The 27,821-nt window shown below is 53.9% G+C and overlaps 1 protein-coding gene across 2 annotated transcripts; it reads right to left on the bottom strand.

Moving 5' to 3' along the window:
• Nucleotides 1-729: 729 nt before the first annotated feature.
• On the bottom strand, nucleotides 730-27,272 carry UPB1 (beta-ureidopropionase 1). 2 transcript variants are annotated; one of them, XM_028528391.2, is made up of 10 exons: nucleotides 27,112-27,271; nucleotides 23,655-23,826; nucleotides 21,795-21,882; nucleotides 14,395-14,489; nucleotides 12,068-12,229; nucleotides 10,158-10,327; nucleotides 5,764-5,845; nucleotides 4,577-4,619; nucleotides 3,185-3,339; nucleotides 730-1,662 (listed from the first exon to the last, which is right to left on the bottom strand). In XM_028528391.2, the coding sequence occupies exons 1-10, from the start codon at nucleotides 27,213-27,215 to the stop codon at nucleotides 1,579-1,581; spliced, it is 1,155 nt and encodes a 384-aa protein (XP_028384192.1). In that variant the 5' UTR covers nucleotides 27,216-27,271; the 3' UTR covers nucleotides 730-1,578. The 2 variants fall into 2 exon arrangements, with proteins under 2 accessions (XP_028384192.1, XP_035869650.1); XM_036013757.1 differs by lacking the exon at nucleotides 4,577-4,619 and having other exon boundaries at nucleotides 27,112-27,272.
• Nucleotides 27,273-27,821: the final 549 nt, after the last annotated feature.

The raw sequence follows: 27,821 nt of genomic DNA, 5'->3' as shown, positions 1-27,821 counted from the left end.
ATCTCCCTCCCTTCCCTCTCTAAAAATAAATAAATAAAATCTTAAAAAATATATATATAATGCCAACCACATTGTTAAAAAAAAGTCATTGGGACTCTGGTGGGGATCGAACTGAATTGTAAACTACTCAGGGCAGTACTGACATCTTAACAATGTTAAGTCTCCTGATCCATGAACAATTTGGCTGTCTTCCCAGTTATTAACATTTATATCTTACTTGAACTTCTTTCACCAGTGTTTTATAGTTTTCATTGTACAAGTCGTTTGCTTCTCTGGTTAATTCCTAAGTCTTTTATTCTTTTTGAGGCTGTGGTAAAACAAATTGTTTTCTTGCCCTGGCTGGCATAGCTCAGTGGATTGAGCATGGGCTGTGAACCAAGGGGTCGCTGGTTCGATTCCCAGTCAGGGCACATGCCTGGGTTGCAGGCCAGGTCCCCAGTGGGGATCACATGAGAGGCAACCACACATTGATGTTTGCCTCCCTCTCTTTCTCCCTCCTTTCCCTTCTCTCTAGAAATAAATAAATAAAATCTTTGAAAAAAAATAAATAAAAATTGTTTTCTTAATTTCCTTTTCAGATTGTTGATTATTAGTGTATAAGATGCAACAGGTTTTTGTGTGTTGACTTTGCATCCTGCTGCTTTGCAGAATTCACATATTAGTTCTCGTACCACTTGCAGCCCCAGAATCTGTGTCAGTCAGGGTCCAACCAGAGAAGCAGAAACAGTAGAATGTGCATTAAGAGATTTATTGCAAGGAATGGATGGAAATGATTACAGGAGCCGGAGAGACAAGTCTGAGGTCTGTGGAGCAGGCTGCCAGGAAGGGCGCAGTAACTCCCAGGCAGGGCTGAAGCTGCTGTGTCAACCGCAGGCAGAATTTTCTCATCGGTAGGGCCTTCCGGCTGATTAAATCAGGCCTACCAGGATCATCCGGGATAATCTCACTGGCTTAGTTAACTGATTATGGACTTGAATCACATCTACAGAACACCTTCAGAGCCATGCCCAGATTATGGCTGATTAAATACGTGGAGACTGCGGACTAATCGGGGTGACGCATCCAGTGACTTCCCCTCCACCCACGGCTGTCCAGGACTCTGGACCAGCCTCGCCCTCGCCCACTGGCGCCCACACGCCCACGCTTCCCCTTGGGTTGCTCACAGTCCAAACAAGGACGTGAGGGACCTCGGGCTGGGGCATCCCATCTGTCTGACTTCAAATCAACCTGCACAACCACTGCCTGGGTTTTTTTTTTAAAAAATAGAGGTACACCTCACATAACATAAAATGAACTATTTTAAAGAAGACAATTTAGTGGCATTGAGGACATTCACAGTTTTTGTAACCATCACCCCTATCTCGTCCAAACACATTGCATCACCACAGAAGGAAACCTCATACCCACGAAGCAGCCCGTCCTCCTTCCGGCCTCACCGTCTGGGCATTTAAAACTCAGTCTGAACAGCCGCATTTTCAGGGCGTCATCAGGGAGAACTTGGAAGGGCAAAGCCTGTCACACCTGCCGATCTGCTGTGGGCGGGGGTGCCCTCCATGGTGGGCGGGGGCTGAAGGGCAGCTACTCCGTCACGATATTGGGGCGGTAGTTGGGTTTGACAGCTTCTGCGAGCTCCCGGGCATACATCTCATATCTGCCTGTCATCTGAAAGCAAAGCGGGTGCACGTTAGAGGCTCCTGGTTTACAAATGCCCCTCACTTACTCGCCACCACCTCTTGCCACTAGAGGGCAGCCACGGGACAGAAATGCATCAGGAAGGCTGGTCTGCAAGACAATTTCTGACTGTAACACAGAGAAACAACGCCCCCACCCCACCCCCCGCCGCCCTACATGACCTCCCAGCACTGACCCCGGCACCGTGGTGAAGATCACGGATGCCAACATGACTCACACAACCCGGCCCCTCCTGCTGGGAGAACGCTGCGATCTGTCTACCCAGGAGGTGTGGTCTGCACCAAGGCAGGGAGGAGGACCGTCCTGTGGTCCCGCAGCTCCCGGCAAGCAGCCTCCAGCCCAGACAGGGGAGTAAACTGCTCCAGGTCACCGGCCAGGAGTGGGGTCGCCTGGGGTTTGCACCACCGTCTCCTGGCTCTGGGCCTGGAGAGGCTCGGAGAGGCTGGGGGCAGGATTGGAAAGCCCACCCAAAGTGCTCACACCCCAGCATGCCCCCGCCTTCCTTCCCTCCTTCCCAAAGCCTTGACAGGAGCTCATGCCCATCACCACAGCGTAGGAAGTCTTTTGCTTTCAAAAAGTTACTAATGAGAAAACATTCTCTTTATTGGTTCCAACTGTTAATTTGCACTGGGCCTGGAGTCTTAGCCTGGCTGGACCACAGCCCCGGTCCCTCCCGGGCATGCTGGGCAAAGCCAGTGAGTCATGACAATGTGCCCCTATTTGCATGTGTGATCTGCTTATACGTAGGTGCTGCGCTGCTGAAAACATTGCCTGACACCAATGCAGCCATCTCTGTGTGCGCCCATGATGAGATGCCACATTCCGTGGGGTCCCTTGGCTGCTACTCCCCCATTCCAGGAGGGTGGGCACCTACATCCTCTCAGGATTCCTGCTGTCACAGGTCTTAGGTCTCAAAAGCTGCTTGGAATATTCGAGTCAAGCTTCTCACGTTACAAGTGAAAGCACTAAGGCCCAGGAGCAGAAGGGCTTGCTTAAGTTGGCCGAGCGAGGAAGTGGCAGAGCCAGGCCTAGATTCCATTTCTCTGCGTGACCCATTTCCCGCTGTTGTGCAGGCCTAGACGGCGGGGCCTGGCCACAGGCAGAGCCAGACACCCACATCTGTCTTGTGATAAGTGCAAGTGCCTGGAAGGGAAAGAAAGGATCAGAGAAGCTAATTTACTTTATTCTCTGGACAAATGAAATTGAGATTAATTTGTTTGAAGGCGCCCAGAATCTAAATCAGATGAGAGGAGAATTTATTGAGGCCTGCTGCCTGGGCAGCATTTCACCCAGTGGCTCCTCCCCTGCGCAGCAGCCCTGGCTGGGCAGGCCGGGACCTGCAAGGGGGCAGAGACCCAGCCCTCTGCCCAACTCGGAGCCTCACGTGGGCTGTCCCCTAGGGCAAACCCCGTAGCGGTGGTTCCCAGCACTGAGAGCAGGATGGAAGCCCAAGCAGAGGAGCAGAGCAACAGCAGGGGACTCAGGAACCCACCTTGAAGGTCCAGACATCATTCACCTGCCGGCAGAGGTTGAGGTCGAGCTCAGCAACCAGCAGCCCGTCCCGGTTGCGGGAGAGCCCGGGAGTGCGGCTGCTGTCAGGGGCTGCCACGTAGCTGGAGCCGTAAAAGTAGCCGAAGTCCTGGTGAGCTTTGAAGGAGCGAAGGAAAACACCATGAGTTTGCAGGCACACAGTGGGCTCTGCAGGGGGGCAGGAACATTGAGGGACACATAGGACAAAGGGTCCATACCACCCTCCCCAGTGGCTGCCAGATGCTGAGGCCAGAGGACCTGCTTCCCTCCTTAGCCCTGCGGGCCCAGCCAGTTTGCTGCAAAAGTCACCCTCACCGCTCTCACCTCTGCCTCTGGGGACATTTCTAAAGGTCCCTTGTAGAGGTGTTGGTGTTTTTGCTCCACAGACCAAGGGAGTCATGTGTCTCCGTAGGGCTTCCTGTGTGGCCCACCCACGGCCTGGAGCCCCAGGCTGTGAGCTGGAGGCTCTGCCTTCACCTGCCTTGCTAGCCAAGTCGCCTGCACCCTCACTCCCCACCCAGGCCCCCAGCAAAGCAGGGCTAACAGCCACCCCGCAGGCCCGTAAGGAGCAGGTGGGTGTAGCGCAGGGCCCAGCATGGGCCAGGACCTAGCAGGTACCCAGTGGACCTCATTCCCCTGCCTCATCTGCACCTCTGTCTGCAGGGAGGTGACTGGGATTGGAGACGCTGTCGATCTGGGGCCTCAAGTGGGGTTCTCTGGGACCCTCTCAGGAAGTGCTTTTCTCGGACACAAACCTACTCAGCCCCCTCTGGCTTCCCAGGGGACAACCCGAGCTAGTCTAGACTCCTCCTCCGGGAAGGGAGCGGCCCCTCTCTCCCACACTCCTGGCCAGAGAGATGGGACCAGGAGGAGCGGGGTTCCTAGCAGAGGCAAGGTGGCCCTTGCTCTCAGATCAAAGCCAGCTATGGATTCGGGGACCCCAAGGTCACCCATGCTGGTGACCTGCGGCATCCATCCAGCTGAGGCTGGGGAAGGACAGGAGAGGGGGAGTGAGGTCTGCAGGGTGGACGAAGCATCCCTCCTTCAAGGAGCTCACCAGGGACTCCACCATGTCTTCTCAGGCCATCTTCGCACCAGTGCCCGGGGGGGAAGGGGTCCAAGCCAATCCCAGCTGACCCCCACCCAGGGATGAGGAGGTCACGAGCCCAGCGCTGCCTACCCATACCCGGGGCACAGACAGGCCCCCACTCCAGGGGAGACAGCCGAGAGGAGTCGGCCCCTCCGGCGTGCCAGGCTATAGACTCGGGCTGTGGGGAGGACCCTGCCCGGAGGGGGCAGACCAGAGGGAGACCCGCTCCTCAACTGCAGCCACCCCGGAAACTCAGGGACATACCTTTCTTCCCGTCTCCAGAGGTAAACTCGTTCGGGAAGTACTCCTGTGAAATGAGACCAAGGTGAAACGCGCCTATAGGTGGCACTGCCACTACGCTCCTCACAGTCGGGCTGAGGCGGAGTCTGGGAGAAACAGTCAGGGAAGGCGGAATGGCCTGTCCTCACGGGGCAATCAGCAAGTGCTCGTTCAGTGTCCCTGCCGAGTGAGTCCCCAGCACTGGGCAAAAACGCAGGCCAGGCAGCCAGTGGGCAATCTGACAAGCAAGGCGAAGACCCGGATTTTGCCTTTAAGGAGATTATAATCTGCGGGGAGACGTGGCCGGGTTTGCCTGCTGGAGTATCCTGGAGTCTGTGAAGGCAGCAAGGCGGGGGGTCCACACACCATTTGGGGGTCCCCCAAAGCCTAATGGAAACCACACAGCACACTGTAATGGGGGTCACACAGGCTAATTAAAACACCACATTTCTTTATGTTGCCAGAAATTAGACCAACTGAGTGCAGGAACCTTGGTTGTCTCAGGCTGACCAGGCATTCTGATTGGAGTTTGACATCTGATCGGTAAGAATGAAGCGCAGTGTTATGCAGTAAATGCACTGTGTGTGGCAGTCAGGATCGCTCAGCGCAGGGGACCAACGGGAGAAATACAAAACCAGCCCCGGCTGGGGGGCTCTGCTGGTCGGAGCGTTGTCCTGATGCACCGAGATTGCGGGTTCTATCCCCGGTCCAGGTGCGAGAGGTTGCAAGAAGCAACCGATGGATGCATAAGTAACAGAACAGCAAATCGATGCACCTCTCTCTCTCTCTCAACTCAATTTTAAAAAGAAAGGAAGAAAAATATGAAACCAGATACAAAACCAGATACTTAGTAGCGATAGGGTGAGAGCCTTTCACAATGGCTTCAGCTAAAACAACCAGACAAAGGAGAGACGTAGGGATATCTTGAAAAGCAACAGACCGAGACAGTTTCGAGACAGAAGGGGGAACCCTTCTGGGGCCCTCGGGTTTGTGGCAGGCACACAGAGAGGGGACAGCGAGGAGAGGTGTGACATGTCCTCCCCGGGCCAGCCACTGCCTTCCCCGTGGCCTTCGCTGGTCTGAAGAGGGCCCCCTCAGCAGGCCGGTTTCACAGCGGCTCTGTCCCCTCCTCAGGGTACCCGGCTGACCAAGTGGAGGCCTCGGGGACTTACCTTGCCCACGCGGTTGATGGCGCAGGTGAAGCAGTGATTGGCGATGGCGGCGTTCCTGGCCTCGATGGGCCACATGGACTCACTGTGAGGAAAGGAGGAGAGAAACCAGGGTGCTGCCTCCCCAGCCACACTTAGGGATGCTTGCCCCCAGCTGCAGCCTAGCTCCCGGCCTTCGGGCCTTCGGTGGGGACAGCCCGGGAAACATGTGCCTGTGGGAGCCCACAATCCACAAGCAGGCCAGCTTGTCCTCATCTTGTCCCGTACTCAAGCCCAAGGAGCCTCTGGGGAAGGGCCTGCTGCGGGGAGAAGCAGCCCAGGATCAAATCCCCTCCCTGAGCCTCAGTCCCGTCTTTGAAACCCCCTCAAAGGGAGACAGGTAGTCACGGCCGAATGACCACGCAGGTGAGGTTTCTAGAGCCGGCCGCGTGGCAGGAGCTCCACAACCGCTCCTGCTCCTTCCTCCCCTCCTCCCGGCTTGGTGAAGAACCCCCCTTCCAGGCTGGGCAGAACCCCACCTGGGCAGAACCCCACCTGGAGAACGTCAGAAGAGAGCTGGGGCACGTGTACATGGCCCTGCGAAGCCTCCACCCGCCTGCCCCAACTGCACCCTGCTGTGTGGCCTTGGGAGCAGTCTGCACCGGGAGAGGTTGCAGGCCGAAGACAAGAGAGTAGACCTGAACGGAATTTAGGTAATGGGGAAGGGGTAAATTCCACAGCAGGTATCACCTCCCCAAGCTCACCCCCATTTCCCAGCGCCTTTCTGGTTTCCTCTGCTAAACCCTGAGTCTCTAAGCAGGGGCTCCCCGGTTCTCTTAGTGGCCCAGGAAGGAGGCGACCTCCAGGCACAGCTGAGCTGTGGCCTCGCCTCAGCCTGGCACCTGCACAGGGGAAGATGTGACAAGAGACATGGCCCCAACTAGAGACCCCGACCTTCTCCAGCCCACCAACTCAACTAACTGAGCTGTGGAATTCGAGGCATTCTGGTTGGCCACTAATTATCCCTTGTCTGAGGAACAACATCATTAAGATTCTGGACTGAGCCTCAGCTGGTTGAGTGTCATCCCACAAAGTGAAAAGTCGCTGGTTCGATTCCCCATCAGGGCACATGCCTGGGTTACGGGTTCTGTCTCCGGTCAGAGTGCATACAAAAGGCAACCAGTCGATGTTTCTCTCACATTAATGTTTCCCTCCCTCTCTTTCTCCTTCCCTTTCCCTCTCTCTAAAAATAAATGAAGACATTTAAAAAAGAAAAGATTCTGAATCAACAGGCATAAAGCCCACTTGGAACTACGGAGTGACTGGGTGCAAAATGCCCTGGAATCTTCCTTCCTGTCAGCATGCACCTGGTTTAAACAAGAGAGGAGGTGGAGGGGGTGGGTGCTTGTCACAAGCCTAATGCTCAGGAGAATTCATGAGTCTGGAAAAAAAAATCACAGGCTTGATGGAGGGGACTCATTTGCTGCTTTTCCCCCTCAGCTGCTAAGCCAAACTGACAAAACTTTTAAGAAAGGATTTTTACAGAAACACACCCATAAATGACATTTTCAGGAACGAAATAGACAGTTGCAAGGCAAGTGCCATAAAACATCTTTCTCGCCGTTCTCCAGGGAGGATGTGCTGCGTAGGACTCAAACCCACAGCTGGCAATAAACTTAGACTCTCCAAACAAGCGAGGGAAAGGAAGCTGGGGGTTCGTGAGAGCCCAGCACGTGCAGGAATCATGGAGAGCCCACAGGGAGCTGGGGACATCTGCTGTGTTCCCAGCGCGGCTGCACAAGCCCCTAAAAATAGTCAGAGGGGAAGGCAAGACGCAGCGAGGGGATGGGGCAGCAGCTTTCCGATGAACGCACACATGGGGAGAGACCTTCGACCACACAGGCTGCGTGTGGCTGTCAGGGTGCCTCGCTCTGTCGCACAGCGCTTCGACTCCCCTGCGAGCTCACAACTGTGAGACCCCACCGTGGGCGAGGACGCCCTGCCAGCCACCCCGGGCACCCGGGGTGGGGAGAGGTGTCAGAGGTGCGGGTGGACGGCTCTGGAAGCCGGGAGACGATGCGCATGTGCAGCTGGTGGGAATTCGACCAGCACCGTGCTTAAAAACACTCTCCTTCCGTTTCACAAACATCCTTTATCATTTGAAGAAAATCACTCAGAATTCCACCATCCTAATAAAGCATCTGTGGTGATTTTCCCACGTTCCAGGACCACCCCTGGCAGAACAGTGTCCCAGAGCTCTGAGCACAGCCCGCACACATCCATTCGGCTCTCAGGCTCTGTCGTGAGGCTGCGTTGCCTCCACGAGGACCCTTCTCCGTGGCTCTACTACAGCCCCTGGGAGAGACGGGCTGAGACCCGCCTGCTCTTGACCCTTCGCTCCCTCCCAGCTTTTCTCTTCTTACAGAGCTTCTGGCCACATTTCGGGTGTACAACCTTTTCCTACTCTTTTAGATACTTCCTTAGGTAATGTTCTGGGAGTATAATGACCTGATCCAAAGGTGTAAACAGGGCTGCGAGCCAAAGTATCGCAGGTTCAATTCCCAGTCAGGGCACATGCCTGGGTTGCAGGCCACGGCCCCCAGCAACCACACATTGATGTTTCTCTCTCTCTTTCTCTCTCCCTTCCCTCTCTAAAAATAAATAAATAAAATCTTTTTAAAAAATCTTAAAAAAGGTGTAAATATTTTAGTCGTTCATGAAACACACTGCTTTCTAAAAGACCTGCTTGTGTTTTAACTCCCGGCCTCGCCACTCCCTTCACAGGCACGAGTTAGCCGAGGAAGGAAAATCTATCAATTTTAATACGCCTACTAGGTTGCTGAGGATATAAGCAGTTACGGGCATGTTATCTTGGGGTGTTTCTGTTTGCGTCATTTGGGCTAGTAAAGGAAGCAGGGTCAAGGGGCTGGCCGTGTGAGTCTGAGGCCGCAGCTGTGCCTCCCCAGCCGGAGAGCCAGCCCCGGCGCCTGGGGTGCTGGCTTCGGGTTCCCCCAGGGCCCTGCATGGAGATGGAATGTGTGGATGCCTCACGCGTGGCCGGCAGGAGGGGCTGCTCCAGGGGGTGGCCTGGAGGTTCTTCTCAGGCCCCGTGGCTAGAGGGCCAGCAACCACACTCTGTCACAATTTGCCTCAGATGCTGTGTTAGTAACCGAGTTGCCACGAGGCCCCGGGGAGATTCTCTGAGGGGAGATGGAGATGTGGTTTCTCCGCTACCCCTCGGCGCCCCTCCCTGGACATGGACAAAGCCTTCGGGGCACAGCCCTGGCAGCAGCCAACCTGGGGCAGCAGACAGGGTCTGGGGTCTGTCCCTGGAAGGGGCCTGCGGTGCAAATCAGAATGCTGAAGGGATGTCACTCTTGAGAAGGGGACACTGTGCTTAAAAAAAAAAAAGGTAAAGTATTGGTACCTGCTGACATTTAAAAGAAATTCGACTGAAATTTAGTGAAGTGAGGACAAGAGTAACCGTGTGGGCTGCCAGGACCGCCCCTCCCCCGACTGCCCCCCACAGAGGGAGCGGCGGCACCCCCTGCAGCCCTCGCCCTGTGGGGACACTGGCACCCAGGACAACGGAGAGTGCACGCTGGCACCTCCTGGACAGGCGCCCCGCTGTAGAGGAAGTGAGTTGGGGAGAAAGACATTTGCACACAAGTTGTTAGAGCTCTGGTGCTTGTTAATGATGCCACCTGGCAACCACCCAAGTGCTCAGCCACGGGGGAGAGATACTGTGGTGGCGGCCGCAGGGCTGCAGTGAAGCATGGCTCACCTGTCCTTGTTAAATGAGGGACCCGGGGTCCTGCCCAGGGGAGGGGCGTATGGGGGCCGCCCTGATCAGGACACGTCTTAGGTGTTTGAAGAAGACAATTAGCTGCTTAAAAACAAGTTTCAGAGCCACTTGGCTGGTCTGTTCAGGGCCCTCTCAGCTCTGACTCCCTCGTTTGCGCTTTTGTTTGGGTGTCTGCCTTCCACGCACTGGGTGCCACAGGCAGGAGGCTCAGGAACAGGCAGTCCCCGCTCCCCCATGCACCCCCGCCCCGCCCCCAGGAGCACAGCGGCTGTGACGGGCAATAGGGGGCGGGGTGCCAGTGCTGGCCAGACACCTACTGCTCTGGCACTTCAGGAGCTTTTTTGAATCCTGACAACTCTGGGGGTGACGGGGCGGCGGGGGGATGATCATCATCTCATGGTTCAGCATCATAGCCGAGGGCAGCATTTCACAGCAGAGCAGCAATGCAGGGGGATTGTGATTCACTTTTTTTTTCTTTTTTTTACAGAAAAGTTGGCTAAATATACAACACAAACCCCCAAGGCTCGGATTTGTCCGACGTCCTGGTGGCTGTGCTTGCCTGACACCAAAGCCACCCCCTGAGAACCCCCCCAGACCCCGAACGCGCAGGAACCTGAGCGCCCCGATGGTGGCCGAGGGGTTGAAGATGATCTCGGCCCCGTTGATGCTGTACAGCAGCCAGTTGAGGGGGTGGTGCCGCCCGTAGCAGATGTTCACGGCGATCCTCCCGAACGGCGTCTGGAACACGGGGTGGCCCAGGTTGCCCTCCATGTAGTAGGTGGACTGGAAAACAAAGGGCCGTGTCATGAGCGAGGCCCCTGAACTCTTGAAGATTTCCCTTCCCGCAGACTTGGCGGGAAAAAGTGAAGCATCCGTTGCCAGTGCTCCAAACATGACACACTCCCGGGTGTGACTGTACTCGAAGTTCACAATTCCAACACGTTCCAGAACAAACCCAAAATAAAGAAACACAGGGAAACCCCAGACTACAAGCCAACCCAAGGGGAAATTACCGTGGCTTAGGCATTTAGTCACGATTTCTTTTGTGATATAACCAAAAAAAAACACCTTTAAAGCAACTTCCCCACAGTATTTCAAGGGTAAACTTTAGCTTGGTTTCAGTCACGCGGGGGCTGCCAAAGGCTGAGGTTTGGTCAGTGTTAACACGGGTGGTCAATGACCTCACTGGTCCTGTGTTCCTATAAAGACTGTCAGAGCTGAAGGGATCAGAAGCGCATCAGGGGCCGCCCTCGCCTGCCAGTGGAGACCACCAGAGCCCGAGGGGGGCATGTGACCTGCTGGTTCATGAAAGCCAGCCTGACACTAGGACTCACACCCAGAGCGAGGTCTTCTCCACGACGCCCCTGGGTATCCACCCAGGCTAGGGAGGTCCCTGCAGGACAGACAGGTGGGAAACAGTAGTCCCTCCATCACCCCCTTCCCCGCTGCCCCCTCAGGGCGCTGGCCCTGGGACAGTGTCATGGACGGCCCCAGGGGTGGGGTAGAGGGCCGGTTGGGGACCTAAACTGATCCACTCCCAGAGCATTTTGCTTCCTCCCATTAATTTCAAAATGCGCCAGGGTCAGGCAGCAATCAGGATGTGTGCGTGTGGTGGACACCGGAGCGGATCCTGGTGCGCTGAGACAAGCCCTTCACTATCTTCAGGGAGCTAAAGATTAATCCCAGGGTAAACAGGTGAGGGGCATGTCTTCCTGTCCCCACATCCAGCTGTTACTGAGAAACACCGTGTTCTTCTTTCTCCACAGGGAGCCCGGGCCAGCTCTCCGGGCCTTTCTCGTCTGTCTGAACAGCTGAGCATGGCTGGACCCCCACGGTCGGGAGCATAATGATGGGCTGGGGATAGCACGTCCTGAACCGCTGTTCAGACTTCACATCGTAGGTACTAGGTGAGGTTCATCTGCCTCCTTCAGACGTCCACCCCTCCATCCTACCAACTCCAGGAGTGGCCCTAACCAATCAGAACTGCTCCCCTGGCTTAGACCCAGATCACGGGCACAAAAACACGTGTACACAGGTGCCCATGATTGCCCAGTGTCACCCAGCACGTGGAAACGGCTGACTCAGATCCCACGTGGGCCACAGACACGGACCTCCGCCCCCTGCAAGCAGGGGCGAGACCAGGGAGGGCACTGGGCCCGACAGGGGCTGCGGGGATGATTTCACGCTTGTGTATGATTTATTTTGGTTTGATTTCTATACCACGGACTTCGCAGAAGAATTTCAGGAAGCTAAATCAGGTAATTTTACAAAAACAAAACAAAGAAACAAAAAGCCTCTGTGCTAAAGTGTTTTGTTCTCTTCCAGGAGCCCCTCGCCCCCAAATTCTGTCTATTCCTGTGATGCAGGACAATGTGGGAGGTCCCTGAGCCCTGCGGCCACACTGTGCGCCAGCGTCATGTGGTGTCACATGATCCAACACGGAACGTCCCTGATGGAAAGGCCCGCTGGGATCCACGCGTGGGAAGGCGAGACGGCCGGCGGGCCAGCTAAGGGGCGGCTCACCTCGTTGAAGTCGCCCACTCTGGGGATGTGGTTTTTCCTGGTCTTGCCCAGGACCGCCCCAGAATTGGAGATCACCACGGCCGTGTTCCACAGAACGTCCCCGTGCGCTCCGTCCCGCTCCAGGATGGGGGACACTATCACCATGTTGTGCTTCTTTGCCAGCTGGGAAAATAATAAACGGAGCAGAGTCTTACTTTCAAGTCGACCGCCGTAGATTTTTACTGAAGAATTCAGCGGTTCTCCTAATGACTAGCCTCGGTTCAGAGCCACCACTCGCTGTTTGAAAGACTGACAGCCCTCGAGGTCCTGACGCCCACGCCCAGAGAAACAAGAAGCGTCGCTGTCCCTGCACAGCGCTGGTGGAAAAGTACGTAGGCGCAGCCCCGGTGGAAACCACATGGCAGTTCCGCAGACATTAGACACGGAACCACCACGGGGTCCGGCACTTCCACTCCTGGGCACGTGCCCAGAAGAATCGGTCTTGAAGAGACATCTGCACACCACTGCTCGTAGCAGCACCACTCACAAGTGCCAGAAGGTGGAAGCGACCCACGTGTCCACCTGTGGGCGCACAGAGAAACACGTGTAGCGTGTTCACACAGCAGAACACATTCAGTGTCAAAGCGGAAAGACACCCTGTCCCACGAATGTCCTCCTCAATGTGGGTGAACCTCGAGGACACTATTATGCTAAGTGAAAGAAGCCAGTCACAGGAGGACAAACAGGTACCACGTGAGTCCACTCACGTGAAGCATCGAATGGAGCCAGGCTCCGAAACAGAAAGTAAACCGCCGCTCACCAGCGGCTGGGGTGGGGGGAGCTGTTCCTGGTGCAGAGTTTCAGATTCATAAGACAAAAAAGCCCTGGGGACTTGTTTCCCAGCACAGCGAGTGTAAGGGTTGAACTGTGAACTTCAACATGACTAAGATGGTGAATGTTACGTCATCTGGTTTTTGGCACGTTAAAAAAAGAAGTAAAAGAACAATCATCATACTTCATGTACATATAAAAACCTCTCCAACACTGAATTCCTTTGTCACGAATAAGAGCATCAGGACCTGGTGACCGGCAGGATGCACACTCCCAGCCAGTCACTGTCCCCGAGTCTAACCAGCCCGTCGTTACCTCTGGCCTTAGCGACAGGGCAGAAGGACAGGCACTCGGGCGGCAGGCACGCAGCAGTGGCCATCAGCCCTAGGCCCCTCGTGGCGCACACGGGTGTCCCCTGGGACCATTTCTCATTCCCACGCTTCCTTGTCTCTTCCTAGGCTCTGGCTCAGGCGCGACATCCGCCCCCAACCCCGCCCCCCCCACCAGCCCCCTTCCTCTTTTCTTCCACAGCAGGGGGTCCACAGCCTGGGGGTGGGAGATGTCTCCCCCGTGGCCGGAGAGCACCGATGCTCAGAATCACAGCTGAGAATGAACAGAAGAACCACCACGATTACAGTTCCGCTCAGAAACCCCCTACACATGCCGATGAAATCTAAAATGGGATGTGGAGAAACGAGAGGAGTGCTTCTGTCGGAGATGAGACTCAGGGTAAGTCCACTCTTCGTAAGCTCTTGGAATGTTAAGGGTTTTTTTGCGGGGGGGGGGGTGGGTAGCAGTTTTATTAAGATAGAATTCACATGGCATAAAATTCATTCTTTTAAAACACGCCGCGCGGTGGTCTTTAGTTCGTCCACAGCGCTGCGCCGTCATCGCCACGATCCAGTTTTGGAACATCATCATCACCCCCGATGGAACCCCGCTCGGCAGCAGCCACTCTCCGCCCCGCCCTGTCCAGCCTGTGGCAACCGCTAATCTGCTTTCTGCCTCCGTGAGTTTGTTCAGTCTGGACATTTCATATAAATGAGGCCGTACAATACGTATTATGAGGTTTTAATAAAGAAAAATGAAAACCAATTTCTCCATGGATGAAGACAGGCCTGCAGAGCAGCTTACGTAACCTGGGCAAACAGCAGGCAGAGGGGCCGAACCCTGGACAAGGAGCTGACTTTGTCCCTGGTCCCCCAGTGCCAGCTCTGCCACTTACTGCTACAGAACCTACTATGGGGTCACCCAGGCCACCCCCCTCCCTGGCTGTAGTTCCCTCACCCGAAAAAGCCATTAAGGGCCCCCCGCTGGCTCTGAAACTATTATTTTAAGTGAAAGTACACTGAAAAGGGGCAGTAAATAGCCTTATCTAATCTCATCTGGAAAAACAAGCACGGGGCAGGTGCAGGTGCATTTTCCCTGGTGAGAGCCTACACCCCGCAGCTGTGGCCCTGCTCTGTGACATGCACGTGTCCGGCAGGCGCTGCCCGAGGAGCGGCTGAGTGTCCTACCTTCTGACAGAACCTGGTGGTGGGCCCGTCCTCCGCTGACTCGGCGAATTCCGTCCAAGGAAGCTTCTCTCTCGTGCAGAAAGCAAAGGGCATGGCTGTGAAGAGGAGAAAGGCCAGGCTCAAACCCCACGCTCCTGGCCTCTGAGGGGCGCTCTCGGCCTGGCGACAGAGGGTCCACACTAGAGCTTGAGGCCCTGAGTGCCTTGGGCTGCCTTCCAAGTCCCATCCCTGGCTGTGCACGAAGGACAGACCCTGAGCTTTCAGGCTTCAGAGCAAAATAAGGAGCTGGGCCAAATGCCTTACCTATCGTCTTTTAAAACAAATTGTTGCTATTATTTTTTTAATCCTCACCTGAGGATGTGTTTATTGTTTTTAGAGAGAGGAAGGGAGAAAGAGAGAGAGAAACATCGGTGTGAGAGAGAACATCAATCAGTTCCTCCCGCATGCGCCCCCGCCCGGGGACCAAACCTGCAATATTCTGGTGTGCAGGCCAGTGCTCCTACCGACACAGCCACCAGTCCACCAGGCACGGCCACACAGACACGGCCACCAGGCCAGGGCCCCCACTTGCAGTCTGACAAACAACTGCAGCACAGACTTGAACAGACGTTTGCACACTTGTGTTCACAGCAACAGTATTCACAAGAGCAGAAAGATGGAAGTCACCCAAGTGCCCACTGAGGGAGGAACAGATAAACAAAGGGTGGTGTATACACACAACAGAGCATTATTCAGCCTTAAAAAGGCAGGGAATTTTATCACTTGTTACAACACGGATGAACCTTGAGGACATTACATTCCGTGAACTAAGATGGTCACAGGAGGACAGATGCCGTGTGACTCCACTCACATGAGGTGCCCAGAGTAGGCAAACCCACACAGACACAGCGCTGTGAATGCTGGCTGCGGGGGGCTGGGGGAGGGGAGAATGGGAGCTGCTGTTCAGTGGGGACAGAGTTTCAGCTGGGACGACGGGAACTTTCTGAGGACAGATGCTGGTGACGGTTAGATACCGGTGAAAATTTACCTAATGCCACAGAACTGTACACTTAAAAATAGCTCAAGTTGTAAATGTTATGTCTATTTTACCAGTCCATATGTATGTATACTTATACAATTTTGTAAAAGGCATGGCCTTAAACTGCTCCCAACCAGCAGATCCCAAGCTGCTAGCTGACCTGCAGGTTGGTAAGAGAACAGTGAAGACTCCCAGGCGGAAGTATCAGCGGGCCACCGAGGACGGTGCTGCGACCTGCGGAGCATCACCATAGGAATGCTTTTCTCCAGGGGCAGGGAGGTTTCTTCAGGAACAAGAAGAAAATGCACTCACTAAATGACCCCATAGGAAGTTTGGAACCCACCGAATGGGTTGAGCAGCCCCCCAAGTATAAATGCATTATTGTCATGTGCTACTTAATGACGGGGACACACTCTGAGAAATACATCCTTAGGTGACTTTGCTGTGTGAGCATAACGGACAGCATAGTCTGCAACACCCCTAGGCTGTAGGGTGTAGCCTATCCCTCTGAGGCTACAGACCTGCGCAGCACGTTACTGTGCAAAGCGACATGACATCAAATCAGGCATGTGAGAAGACGGTGCAAAGGACGCGGTAAACACGGAATGTGTGAGGCCATTGCCGCCGCAAGGTGGTATGGCGTTTTACAGCCAACTTTGCTCAATAAACAGAAAGAGTACACGCTAAAATACCGATACAAGCACAGAATAGAATATACATGAATCAGGACGATAGCCATCTGTTAGCATTACCAAGCATTATACACTGTGCATACGATATATGCGTGATGCTTTTGTAGGACAGGCAGCTCAGGTTTGTTCCCACCAGCGTCACTCATCACAAGGATGGGACTCAAGTGTCGCACTGTGATGTCATGAGGGCTGTAATGTCATTAGGCAACAGGGACTCTTCAGCTCCATGATGATCTTATGGGACCACTGTCTGTCTACACGCCGTCTGGCATTGGCAGGCATGCCGTTATGAGGCTGCACGCCTGTGATCTCTGGTTAGATACCACTAGGGGGCTAATGCATCAGCAAATTTCATTGAATTCATTGACTTTTGTTTGCTTTTTTTTTTCCAGATAGTGGGTACATGTACATATGTAGTAACAGCTCAAAGAACACTATGCATACCAGGCTCAAAATGGGAGTGTCCTGTGCAGGAGCGGGCAGGGACCGCGATGGGCTGGACACCAGGGACCTTTGGCCATGTGGGTCCCATCCCCTCCCAGCCTCGGCCACACTCTTCAATACCTTCCAGTCTAATGGCACTAAACTTGCCGTGTGGTCCCCGGCCTTCTGGATTCATCCTCTGGGCCAACTGGTTCGTACTCTTTGCCCCCTTCCTACTGAGCTGTTTGTCTTTTTCTCCTTGGAGAATTAAATCCTTTGTTTGGACCAAGTCCATATACTCTTTAGATCTTCCCCCTCCTAATCACCCAAGTTCATTTATTTCAGGGAGACTAGCCTAACAGAAGTTTCCAGATGCTTGCGGTTGTTCCGGCCACCCTCAGGGGAGGGCTCACAGGAAGCTATGTGATGTGAGGGCTTCGTCAGGTCACAGCCTGTTTGCGGGTGTTAACTGCAGCCCACCTTTCCCAAACACGGGCCGTGTGCCCGCCTTATAATAGGCAGCTTGTCCCAGGTGCCCCTGTGAAGTAGGTGCAGCTCTCCTCAGTCCACAGGGGAGAAAGAGAGTCGTTCCCTGCCCCAGGAAGCTTGGGGCTCAGGTGATGTCGGTGTAAAGGGGCCGGGGTGGTGGCCCGTGGAAGTACTTCAGTGGGCACCAGCCTCTGCCAGCAACAGCCCCAGGGGGCCCCGGCACCAGGCTCACGACTCCCCAGGCTCCTCTTCAGAGAAGAGAGATGAACTGTTTTAAGAAAGCCAACGAAAAAGCTGTTGACAACAAAAATGATCCTTAATGACCATTCGTTCTCAGCTTTCAGAGCATTAGGAGAGACCAACTGCCTCAAGAGAATAAAACCTCCCTTTCTGTTTCATTTCAGATTGATAAACTCTCCAAATTTCTCCATTTTCATTTTAATGGCTTCTTTTCCTGTTTACACAACAACTGTAACGTAAACAAACTTTCAAAAGAAGGATGCGGAATGGAGGTTGGGGGAAGCTGGCTGCCAAGTCCCAACGAGGGTTCCAGGCCAGAGGGGAGGGGGTTCCCCACTCACTGAACCCACACTCCCAGAGTCAGGCTGGAAACCTAGACCTGGCCGTGGCCTCAGGGGCTGCCGGCCCGGACAGAGGAACTCAGTTACAGTCCCGCATGGCTGCATGACACCACAGAACGCTCGGTTCTATATAGAGGGAGCCCCGGGGCCCCTGAAAGGAGGCGGTGCCCGTGCTGGGCCCTGATGGAGGAGCGGGAGCTGTCCGGATCCAAAGAAGGAGGCAGTTGGTTGAACCATCCAGTATCTTTCAGTGTCTGTCCTATACCAAGGATTGTTCAAGCCACTAAAGATAAAACAGGGTGGGGGGGATGACTAACTAAAATGCGGTATATCGTACAATAAAATAGTATGCAGCCACAAAAAGGAATGGAATTCCCAAACACGCAACAACATGGATAGGCCTTGAAAACATTAGATTAAGTGAAATAAGCCAGACGCAAAAGAACAAAGACTATGTGATTCCACTTAAGCGAGGTACCCAGAGTGGTCAAGTTCATAGGCAGAGAAAATGGGATAGAGGTTATCAGAGGTAAGGGAAGGGGTAGAGTTTCAGAGTTCTTGTTGGAGATGATGAAAAGTTTTGGGAGTAATAGTGGTGATGTTATACAACTTTGTGAAGGTATTAAATGTCACTGAATCATACACTTATCAGTGGTTAAAGCAATCAATTTTATGTTGTGTATGTTATATTACAATGAAAATTTTTAATGTTAAACAACAGGGGTGGAGATTAAGATGGGGACAATAAATGAATAACACCCAGACTGGCCTCATGGAGCTTACAGTCTCCTGGAAGAGGCGGATACACCCAAAGTGACATGGAACAAGAAATGTGAAACATGAGAGGAGCTTCTGGGTACAGGTGGCAGCCTGGACTCGCACCTTTGCTCTTTCCTGAACCCCCCTCCCCCCGGGCAGCAGCTCAGTAAAGGGATTTTCATGTAAAGGAAAAACCCATTGAGGATGGGGCACCGAGAGAGGGGCAAGGGCAACAACACACAGGAGGCCGGAGAGCTGAGGGACATGGGTAGGTACCCTAGAGGACCGAGGGAACAGAATCCCCCCCAGCAATACAGGAGGCCAGGAGGCCCCCCACTCTTCATCACAGACCCCTCAAAAGCTCAGGAGCCAGGAGCGCTACGCAGCTCTGAAGGTGGGGAAGCAGAGAGGGGTGCCGAACAAGAAGGGGGGGTTGAGAGTCTGTTCGGGGAGCAGTTAGAAGCCCAGATTCTAGCTCTACTGTAAGAGGTCGGGATGTGCCCCCCCATCACCCTGTCCCCCCACCGCAGAAGGTTGCAGGCCCATTCATCAGAGACAGTCAAACAGAACGTCTCCGGCCTTGGGAAAACCAGGACAAATAAAGGCAAGTAGTGTCCAAAACAGAGGGATTAAGTAAACACCAGCATTTTGGATCCTTGCTCTTTGTCTGTCTTCTTGGCAGCAGATTAGAATAATCTTCTCTGGAGAAGCTAACCAGTCTGAAGAAAATGACCCAAAGACAGTACCGTGGGGGATTACACAGCAGATAGCTAAACTGGGTCACCCTATCACGAAGCCCAGAGGGAGAGTCCTTCCCACAAATTTAGAGATTGCAATCAGCTTTTGAACCCCTCAATTCTTAAAATACAATCCATCAGGGGAAAAAAGACCAATTGGAATGAGTAGGGCCTATGCAGGGAGAAAAAAAAAATATTACTTAATATTTTCAGAGATGAGAAGATACTGCAACTGTTAAATAAAAACAGGATGTGATAAAAACAGGAACTTTCAGACCGAAAGCACTTCAAAAAGTTCAAAATAGGAGAGCAGAAACCAAAGACTGAGTGACGAATTAGATAAAAATCTACCAGGAAATTGAGAAAAGACAAAGCAATGAAAATAGAAGGAAATACATTTTAAAAACTAGGGATTTGGCCCAGGTTTCAACATCCTAATAGTTGGATATCAAGAAGAAAGGAGAGAGAGAAAGAGGGGAGAAAATCACTAATGAAACAATATAAGAAAATGTCCTAGATTTGAAGGACCCAAATTTCTAGCCTGAAAGAACCCACGGAGTGCTGAGCATAACAGATTAAGGTAGAGACACCTGACGGCACATCATATGAAATTTCAAAGTATTGGAGAAAAAGAGAATCTCCCACAACCTTCCAGAGAAAAACGCCCGAAGCCAGAAGACAATGGAGCAAGGTGTTTAAACGTCTGAAAGAAAAGTCTTTCTAACCTAGAATTCTATACCCAGCCAAACTAGCAACTAAGTTGTAGGCAGGACGTATTTTCAGACATGCAAGGTCCCCAAAAGGTCATCTCCTCTGTGTTCTTTCTCGGGGAACCATTAGCTGACCTGGAAAACACAGGGGTTAGGGGCACCGAGACCTCAGCAGCTGGAAATCTGTGTATAACGTTGGACTTCCCCCAAACTTAACTACTAGTAGCCTATTGCTGACCAGAAGCCTTACTGATAACATAAGCAGTCAGTTAACACATATTTTGTATGTTATATGTACTACCTACTATATGCTTACGATAAAGTAAGCTGGAGAAAAGAAAATATTACTAACACAAGAGAAGAAAGAGAAAATATATTCACAGTACTGTACTGTGCTGGTTGGACAGGAGTGATACTGTAAGTTTGGGTGGTCTGTTTGCAAGATGAAACACCTCCATGCATAAGCGAACCCACACTGTTCTAACGCATGTTATTCACGGGTTAACTGCATTCAACCCAAATGAGGGAGGGAACCCAGAAAGAGGAAGACGTGGGACGGGAGAACTCAAGGGCACGGCAGAGAGGCTCGCCGGGAAGTCCCAGGAAGGCCTCCCTCTGTGCGGCCCCCACAGGGTACGGCTGGTCCAGGCCTGCGCGGTGAGAAGGCTGTGAGATGCATTCCTCCGGGGAGGTGACCCCCACGGGCTGCTCCATGTGCCTGAACCTCTTGAGGGGCTCTGGAGCACTGGCAGAAAGCTGGGGTAGAGTTTGTGATAAGTATACGGAAACCAAGCAAACTCCAGGGAAAAGAGAAAGCTGTTCAGGGAAAGCAATCAAGCTTTCTAAAAGGGCTTGGTGGAGAATAGGAGGGGGACAGGCCAGGAAGGTCCCCATGCATCAAGGGGGCAGAAGGAGGGAACAGACTCACACTGTCTCCCCTACAGTGAGAGGTCAGCAGATAACGCAGAGCTGGACGATTAGGAAGCAGCAACGCAAACGAAGGTAAATTCCAAAGGGACCAGCAGAGAGTTGGAAGGAGATGCCTCTGGGGGAAAGGATAGCGATTTTTTTTTTTTTTGGAATAGACCCTGTAGGACCCATTTGACTCTAAACCATGAGCACACACCACCTTGATAAAAATAAAAATGAAATAAAGAAAAGGTCCCTGGTGCCATGAATATATAACAGGGGCACAATTTGAGGTAGGGAGGCGGGCTCTGAGCTGAGAGTTGAAAAGCTGAGCAGGGGCAATGAGGGGAGAGGAGGGGACTGCCCACGCAACGGCCTGGAAGGGAGGAGGGGTGCCTCAGGAGAGCGAACGGTCAGCAAGGTCAGGGCAGAGCCCTGCAGAGGGGAGGGAAGAAGCCTACTATGCAGTGCAGTCACGTTTTGAAAAGATCTTTTCTAGAAGGTATGGAGAGCCAGTTAGAAGGGGCCAGAGTGGAGGGCACAAGGAGACCAGCTGGATTCCAGAAGTCATCGTGAGAGCTCTTGGTGCCCTGGGCCCGGGCAGTGGTAAGAAGGTGGGGAGGAAGAGGTACAGAGGGATTCAGGACGATCTGGGAGGAGGAACTGATAGGACCAGCTGACAGACTGGGGTGTATGAGACAGAGGGAGGCTGCGGTTCCTGGGTTTCTGGTGTTGTTAACGAAGAATCTTTCTATGAATGAGAAGAGAAAGGAGATTTTTAAAAAATCGGGTAGCATGCCCTGGATGGTGTGGCTCAGTGGACTGAGTGCTGGCCTACAAACCGCAGGGTCGCCAGTTTGATTCCTGGCAGGGCACACATCTGGGTTGTGGGCCAGGTGCCCAGTAGGGGGTGTGCAAGAGGCAAACACATATTGATGTTTCTCTCCCTCTCTTTCTCCCTCACTCCCTCTCTCTCTAAAAGTAAAAATTAAAAAAAAATTGGGTGGCAGACACTCTTATCAACACGGAGATAACGCAGCATTGTTTGGGACAGCAGAGAAAGCACCCCAAGGGAGACTTACTCCATGCTTCCTGGAAACAGACGATATTGACTCCGCACATTGCAGCCACCTCCACAATGGCCTCTATGCGTCTGTGAAGGGCAGAGACCTGGCGATTAAAAACCAAGGATTAGAACGCGTTAGTTCTATTGGTTGAGACCATTTTACAACTCATCCCAACGCCCATGGAAAAACAACCCCCACCGGCCAGCTGCCAGAGGATGAGCAGGGTGGGGAGGGTCTAGTATCTCATCCCATCATCATCATTCATCTGCATGAAAAGGGGGAGCTGCAGAAGCTCTGGGGTCCCCCACACCCTCAGTACTGCCTTTCCCAGCCTCAGTTTCCTTGACTGGAGAATGGGGAGAACACCACCAGCCCCGCGGGGGTGCTAAGGGGGTGCATTGCTGCAAGGATGCTGCTTACTGAGGGAGGGCCCACACCCAGCCGGCCTACCACACACCAGGGCCATCCCCTGGGTCCCCTGCTTCCTCGCTTCAGGACACAGACCGCTTTCCATCGTCCCGCCTTCAAGGCTTCAGGGGTGCCCTGTCCTGCCACTTCTGTTTCCCCGAGTGCGTCTTATCATTGAGTGGCTTGCCTTTCTCAGCCGTGCCCTCGGCCAGGAACGTGCTTCCTTCCTCCACCCAACCCTTCCTTGGTGTGTTATCCATGCCACATATCACCCACAGAGGGGAGCCTTTCCTGGGAGCATTGAGGTGCCTCTGTGCTCCCAGACTAATGTGCCCCTGCTGTGGGGCTGTTCCCATTGTGCTGTCACATTCCCCTGCTCCCTGTCACTCTCCTGACCCCAGGAGCACCTTGGGGGCAAGGGGAAAGTGTCCTCATCTTCTCTGTGTTCTTAGCAGCATGCATAGCTGGCTCCCAGGAGACCCTCAGAAGTGCTTATTCCAAAAAAAAAAACAGGGGAACCAGGCTAAACACCCAGAGAGCATAAACTCTTTACAACATTCCATCTCTCCCCTGCAGGACTGTGCACACCAGGCTCCACGGGCGTTTGCAGGGGGCTGGCGGTGTGCAAAGCGTGCTTCTGGTTGCTGTGGGGATGAGAACAGCGTCCCTGCCCTGGCTGACCTGACTATCTGAGACGGTCAAGAGCACACCGTCACAATCAACTAATCTGAAAACCAGAAGTCCTTTAGTTCAACAAAAGCAGAGAAAAGACTGAAGTGAAAGACAATGCAGAACTCGACCTGGAATCCAACTGGCCTTAGGTTTCTCAAGAATCCCTGAGAATTCTCGAGCCTGCCGTGTCTGGAGGACGCCTCTGCAGAGGCTGAGCAGCTGGAGGAAAGATGTGGAGAAGTGTACACAACAAACCACCTGTGTCAGTGATAACACGCTTCTTTAAGGATATCCAAAATGCCGTCACACTGATATTACTTGTAAGGTCATAAGCAAATGCCTATCATATTCCTGCAACTCTGCAGGCACCATCAGCTGACAGACATCTGGGTAAAGTGAGTCCCGCCCGTAGGAGCAGGGCAGAGGAACGCAGGGGCGAGCAGGCGGGTCCTGTGTGCTGGCAGAGCTCCGTGGGGAGAGTGTGAGCCAGCCAAAAGGGCACCGTCCCAGTGGGCTAATGGAACAATGGATCAATCGCAGAAGAGGAAGCAGAGGGGTAGGTGGAAAGAACAGGGAGGAGTGAGAAGGCAGAGAAAGGGTAGGAGCCAGAAGGAAAAGAAGAGGCAGAGACACAGGAAGGAGGGAAAGGGGGCCAGGGCAGAAGTGTCTCAGGGACCATTTAACCACTAGAGTATCTGCCAGCCCAGATCGAGAAGCCAGCAGGGGACCGTGGATGCGCCCTAAACTTCAAGTGGGCCACGGCCCATTTCTGTACTTAGGGTCAAACAGTCGCACCTGTTCGGCCACAGGGGCATCCGCTGGTAGGGGGATTCTGTTCTGAACCAGCCCCACACGCACTGTCCGAGGTCTCCTCAGCTGCTCTGCTGCAGCCTCGAAGGCGTATCCCTGTAGCTCAAAGTCTGCTGCAGAGGCGACTTCAAAAGCCCTGCTGGGCAGGTCAAGCTTCCTAAGAGGGCAGAAAAGAAGAAGGGAGATGATTTGCACGAGGTGTGCCGAATTTAAAATTCCCCCAACCCCAGCCCTGGCTGGCGTAGCTCAGTGGATTGAGCGCGGGCTGGGAACCAAAGTGTCCCAGGTTCGATTCCCAGCCAGGGTACATTCCTGGGTTGCAGGCCATAACCCCCAGCAACCGCACATTGATGTCTCTCTCTCTCTCCCTTCCCTCTCTAAAAATAAATAAATAAAATATTTTTTAAAAATTAAAAAATAAAAAAAAATAAAATTCCCCCAACCCCACCGTCATTCCTCAAGTGGAGAAGAGGTCCTGCACGCTGGCGAGAAGGCAGGGAGAGCAGTCTGATGCCAGCACACACGCATGGGGAGTCGGAGAGGGCCCTGGAGGAGGGAGGGGGCCTGGATGGCTGGGAACGGATACCACACTGAGTGTGGACTTAACCTGATGGTCGCTGGGGAAATTTCTGCAGGTAGGCCACAGTGGTCAGGCCTGGCCAAAGGAGGCAGCCGGGTGGGGGATGGGGGCAGCAGGGTGACCAGTCAGGGGTTGATGTTTTAAGAGTTTCTGATATCAGGGTGGGGATTAAAGTCTCAGCAATCAGCATAGAAGTGAGGGAATGGATTCCCAAAGATATCTGTGGACTAGAACCAGAGGGCTCTGCGGAGCCCGGGGGATAAGACAGAGGCAGTGTGGAGAGCCAGGCTCAGGAGATGGCTGGGTGGAGGGGCCAGGACTGATAGCATGACAGAAGGCCCTGTGGCTCTTCACCACCAGGGGTAACAAGTCTCCAGTGACCCCCCCATTCTGCCTGCTGCTGCTCCCACTGGGGGAGGGGCGACGGTTCCACACTCGGTGCTGCGGAGGCTTGGTGAGGGCCCAAGTGTCCAGATCAAAGGCCCAAGTGCTCTCCTGACATGTGGTTCATTAGCGAAGGCAAGTGGATTATTCATTCATAAAGCCTGCCCCTGAAGTGACCGCTGGCCAAAAGGCAAACGCCTGCTGATGCCTGTGGCATGCTCCATGCGCAGGGGAGACCCGCGGGGGCAGGAGGCTTGGCCTCTGGCCCGGAAGGCCTTACCATCTAGGGACAAGGTGGTTATGAAACACCCAGAGAACACATCAAAAACCAACCTGACAGGCACTATCTAATAATAATATTTCCCTCCTACTTTAAGTCACTTTCTTAAAGATGTTTCTTTCAAAATCATAGCCCTGTCAGCCCAAGCCCCTGTCGCCACCCCCTGCCAGGCAGTTTCGATATGACAGCCTTGACAGCTCATGAGATGGGTTCCGCCCCTGACAATCAGCCTGCTTTTCAATTATAGTCAGGGTTCCGTTCGCTTCAGCAGGTTAGAAAGAACAGCGGTGCCCACACCTCTCCTCCCTGCGCCGTGATTGCCTCAGACACAGTCCTCCTGCCCTCAGGTGGACGGCCCCCTCCCCGGCAGGCCCCAGCCCCAGGACAAGGCACATGGCAGACAGGAGAAGAAGGAGAAGGGTGTTCCTTTTTCCCTTAGGCCCATGGCCAGGGAGTTGGACCACCCTTTGGGAGAGGTCCTGGCAGCCCCGTCCTCGGCCTGTGGTCTCGCATCAGGAAAATATCAGGCGGATGACGTCTTGTCTCAGGTTTGCAAGCCTGGCTATAACCATCACCCGGATGATGCCCCTCAGCCTCTGGCCATCTCGCCCCATCCACTGACCACAGCTGTCTGCTCTCGCCATCTTTCCACCACCACTAGCCCCGTTATTCCCCCACAACCTTCCCGCCTCCTCGCCATCTATGCTGGGTGCTGCTTCCATCCCTCCACCTCTCAAATCCCTGCAGACACTCTTTCTCCTGGGCCTGGGGCAATGCAGGCCAGGCCCCTCCACTCTGGGGGCTCTGCCTCTCCTCCACACCCCTTAGAGCCAATCACCTGTGTGGAAGACTTATTTCTTTTTTTCTAAGACTCATGTTTTTCCTCTCCCTGATGCTCCCAAGCTCTCTCCATCTTTTTCCCAGGAGGACTTGCCCACTTCACGCTTACAACAAACCTATTCTCACCTCTAGAACAGCAGCCTGAGCCATCCCTTGCTTTAAGACACCATGACACCTTTTTTGGGAGTCCTCAACTCAAAGAGGCCTCTCCCGTGATGAGCCTGGACAGGTTTGGTGGAAGGTGGCATTCTGACGCGAGCACACTAGTGGGGCCTTGAAGGTCATTCGGTCCTGGTACTCCTTTGGGTGTGGAGAGCCCTTTTTGACAAAGTTCTGTACCGATCCTGGCCCCAAAAGCAGGTGTTCTACCTTTATCATCCACTAGCTGTGAAAACACCTTTGGGTTTGAGGTCTGACCTTGCTGCAGTTACTCCACAGTCTGGTTAGCTGGGAACCACAATCAATACCCTCGAGTTTCTGGTGAGTTGATCAGGTTCTTGCCTTAAGATCACTGCCAAGGTCGGAGGGCCCACCAATTGGCAAGGAAGTGGAAGGACATTTAGTCAGAAGCTCCATGGGGTCAAAGTCTGGATTTCACTCTAAGGGTCATGGAAATGAATCCCTTACCGACTTTTAAGCAAAGGACCAACAGAAAATGATTTACATTTTCTGGTTGCTTTGAGAAAAGTGTACTGAAGAGAAATCAGATTGGAAGGGGAAGTCTCTTCCAGCTTCGTATACCCAGAGTCCAGCAGTACACTGCCCTCAGAAAGCCCTGACAGTGCACGGGACTGGCTGACAGTGGGAAAACATTTGCACCCAGTGCAGGAACTAACTTCTTCCGCTTGCCAAGTGGGAAACCAGTTTCGGTAGGCCAAAACCACCACGGGATGGCCTGAGGCCGAATCACTTACAAGAAGGAAGGGTTGGGGCTGGACAATCAGTTAACAGGCAAGGGAGCTCTGGCTGGAGGCACTGACCAGAACAGACACCAAGGGTACAGGAATCAGGGGAGGGTCTTGATCACTGGAAGCCAGGGAGGAGAGTTAGGTGGCCACAGAGAAAGCCTCGGGGAGTAAAAACACCCATCCGTCCTTTCCTTTCCGGCTCCAGGCAACTGGGGGAGAAGTGCCTTGTAAAGGTTGGGCCAGCGTTGTTGGACCCCTGAGTGCCTCAGAGCCGTCACATCTAGATTTCTCATGGTCTCCGCTAGCCCTCTCAGGACTTCATCACCGCGACCCCCACCCCACCCCCGCCCCAGAGCCCTTAAGATCCTGAAGCATTCTCCCTGGTCCTCCGGACCCACACTCGCTGGTTCCAAGGTAGAGCCCCCCATCCCAAGCCTCTGAGCCCCAGACCTGGTCTCCTTGCCATAGAGAATGCGTTTCACCTCCCGCAAGTCTGCGGGTGGCAGGTGCTTCTCTAAGCACTGTTCCAGCGACTGCCATTCAGGCCCCGCCATAGCTGAAGACCGCAAGCACCGACGTCCACACCAAAACTGCCTGCCCTTTACCCCCACAGGGAGGAAAGGGAAGATGGCCAAGCCTGCAGACGCGCCTTCCCCTCTACGCTCTGCCCCGCTGCCCCGGGAGGGCTCGCTGAGGACACGCCCCTCCCCAAGCCAACCAGCGCTCCCGGGCTTTGCGGGTGGCCCCGCCCCTTGCCCTCCGCACCTCCTCCGGCACGGACACGCCCCCTCCACTGTAGGACCTTTCGGAGCCCTCGCTCCTTGGCAGGGGGCCTTCAGTCGCCCTCCAACTCTTGCTGGCCTTCAGGTTTCACCTCTCACCTGCCCCAAGGTGTCGGGTGGGACCGAGAAGCTGGAGAGGTGGTGAGGGAGGCTACGGCGCGGGTCAGAGGTGATGGGCGAGCCCACCACAGCGCCCGCTTCTGCCCTCTCAGCTGGCGGGGCCGGCGGGGCGGGTTTCCGCGCCAGCCCGCGGGCAGGGCTAAGGGCAGGAGGCTGCCCCTCCGTTTCCCAGTGCCCCTTATTTCCAAGAATTTATAATCTCCGAGGGTCCAGGCTCTCAGTCCTGGCCGCTGCCTGGCCGCGCGCCCCTCCCCCCAC

Source organism: Phyllostomus discolor, chromosome 13 (assembly GCF_004126475.2).
Source record: "Phyllostomus discolor isolate MPI-MPIP mPhyDis1 chromosome 13, mPhyDis1.pri.v3, whole genome shotgun sequence".
Taxonomy (NCBI): domain Eukaryota; kingdom Metazoa; phylum Chordata; class Mammalia; order Chiroptera; family Phyllostomidae; genus Phyllostomus; species Phyllostomus discolor.
Note: the sequence above shows the minus strand (reverse complement) of the source record. Positions and strands in the feature narration are given on the sequence as shown.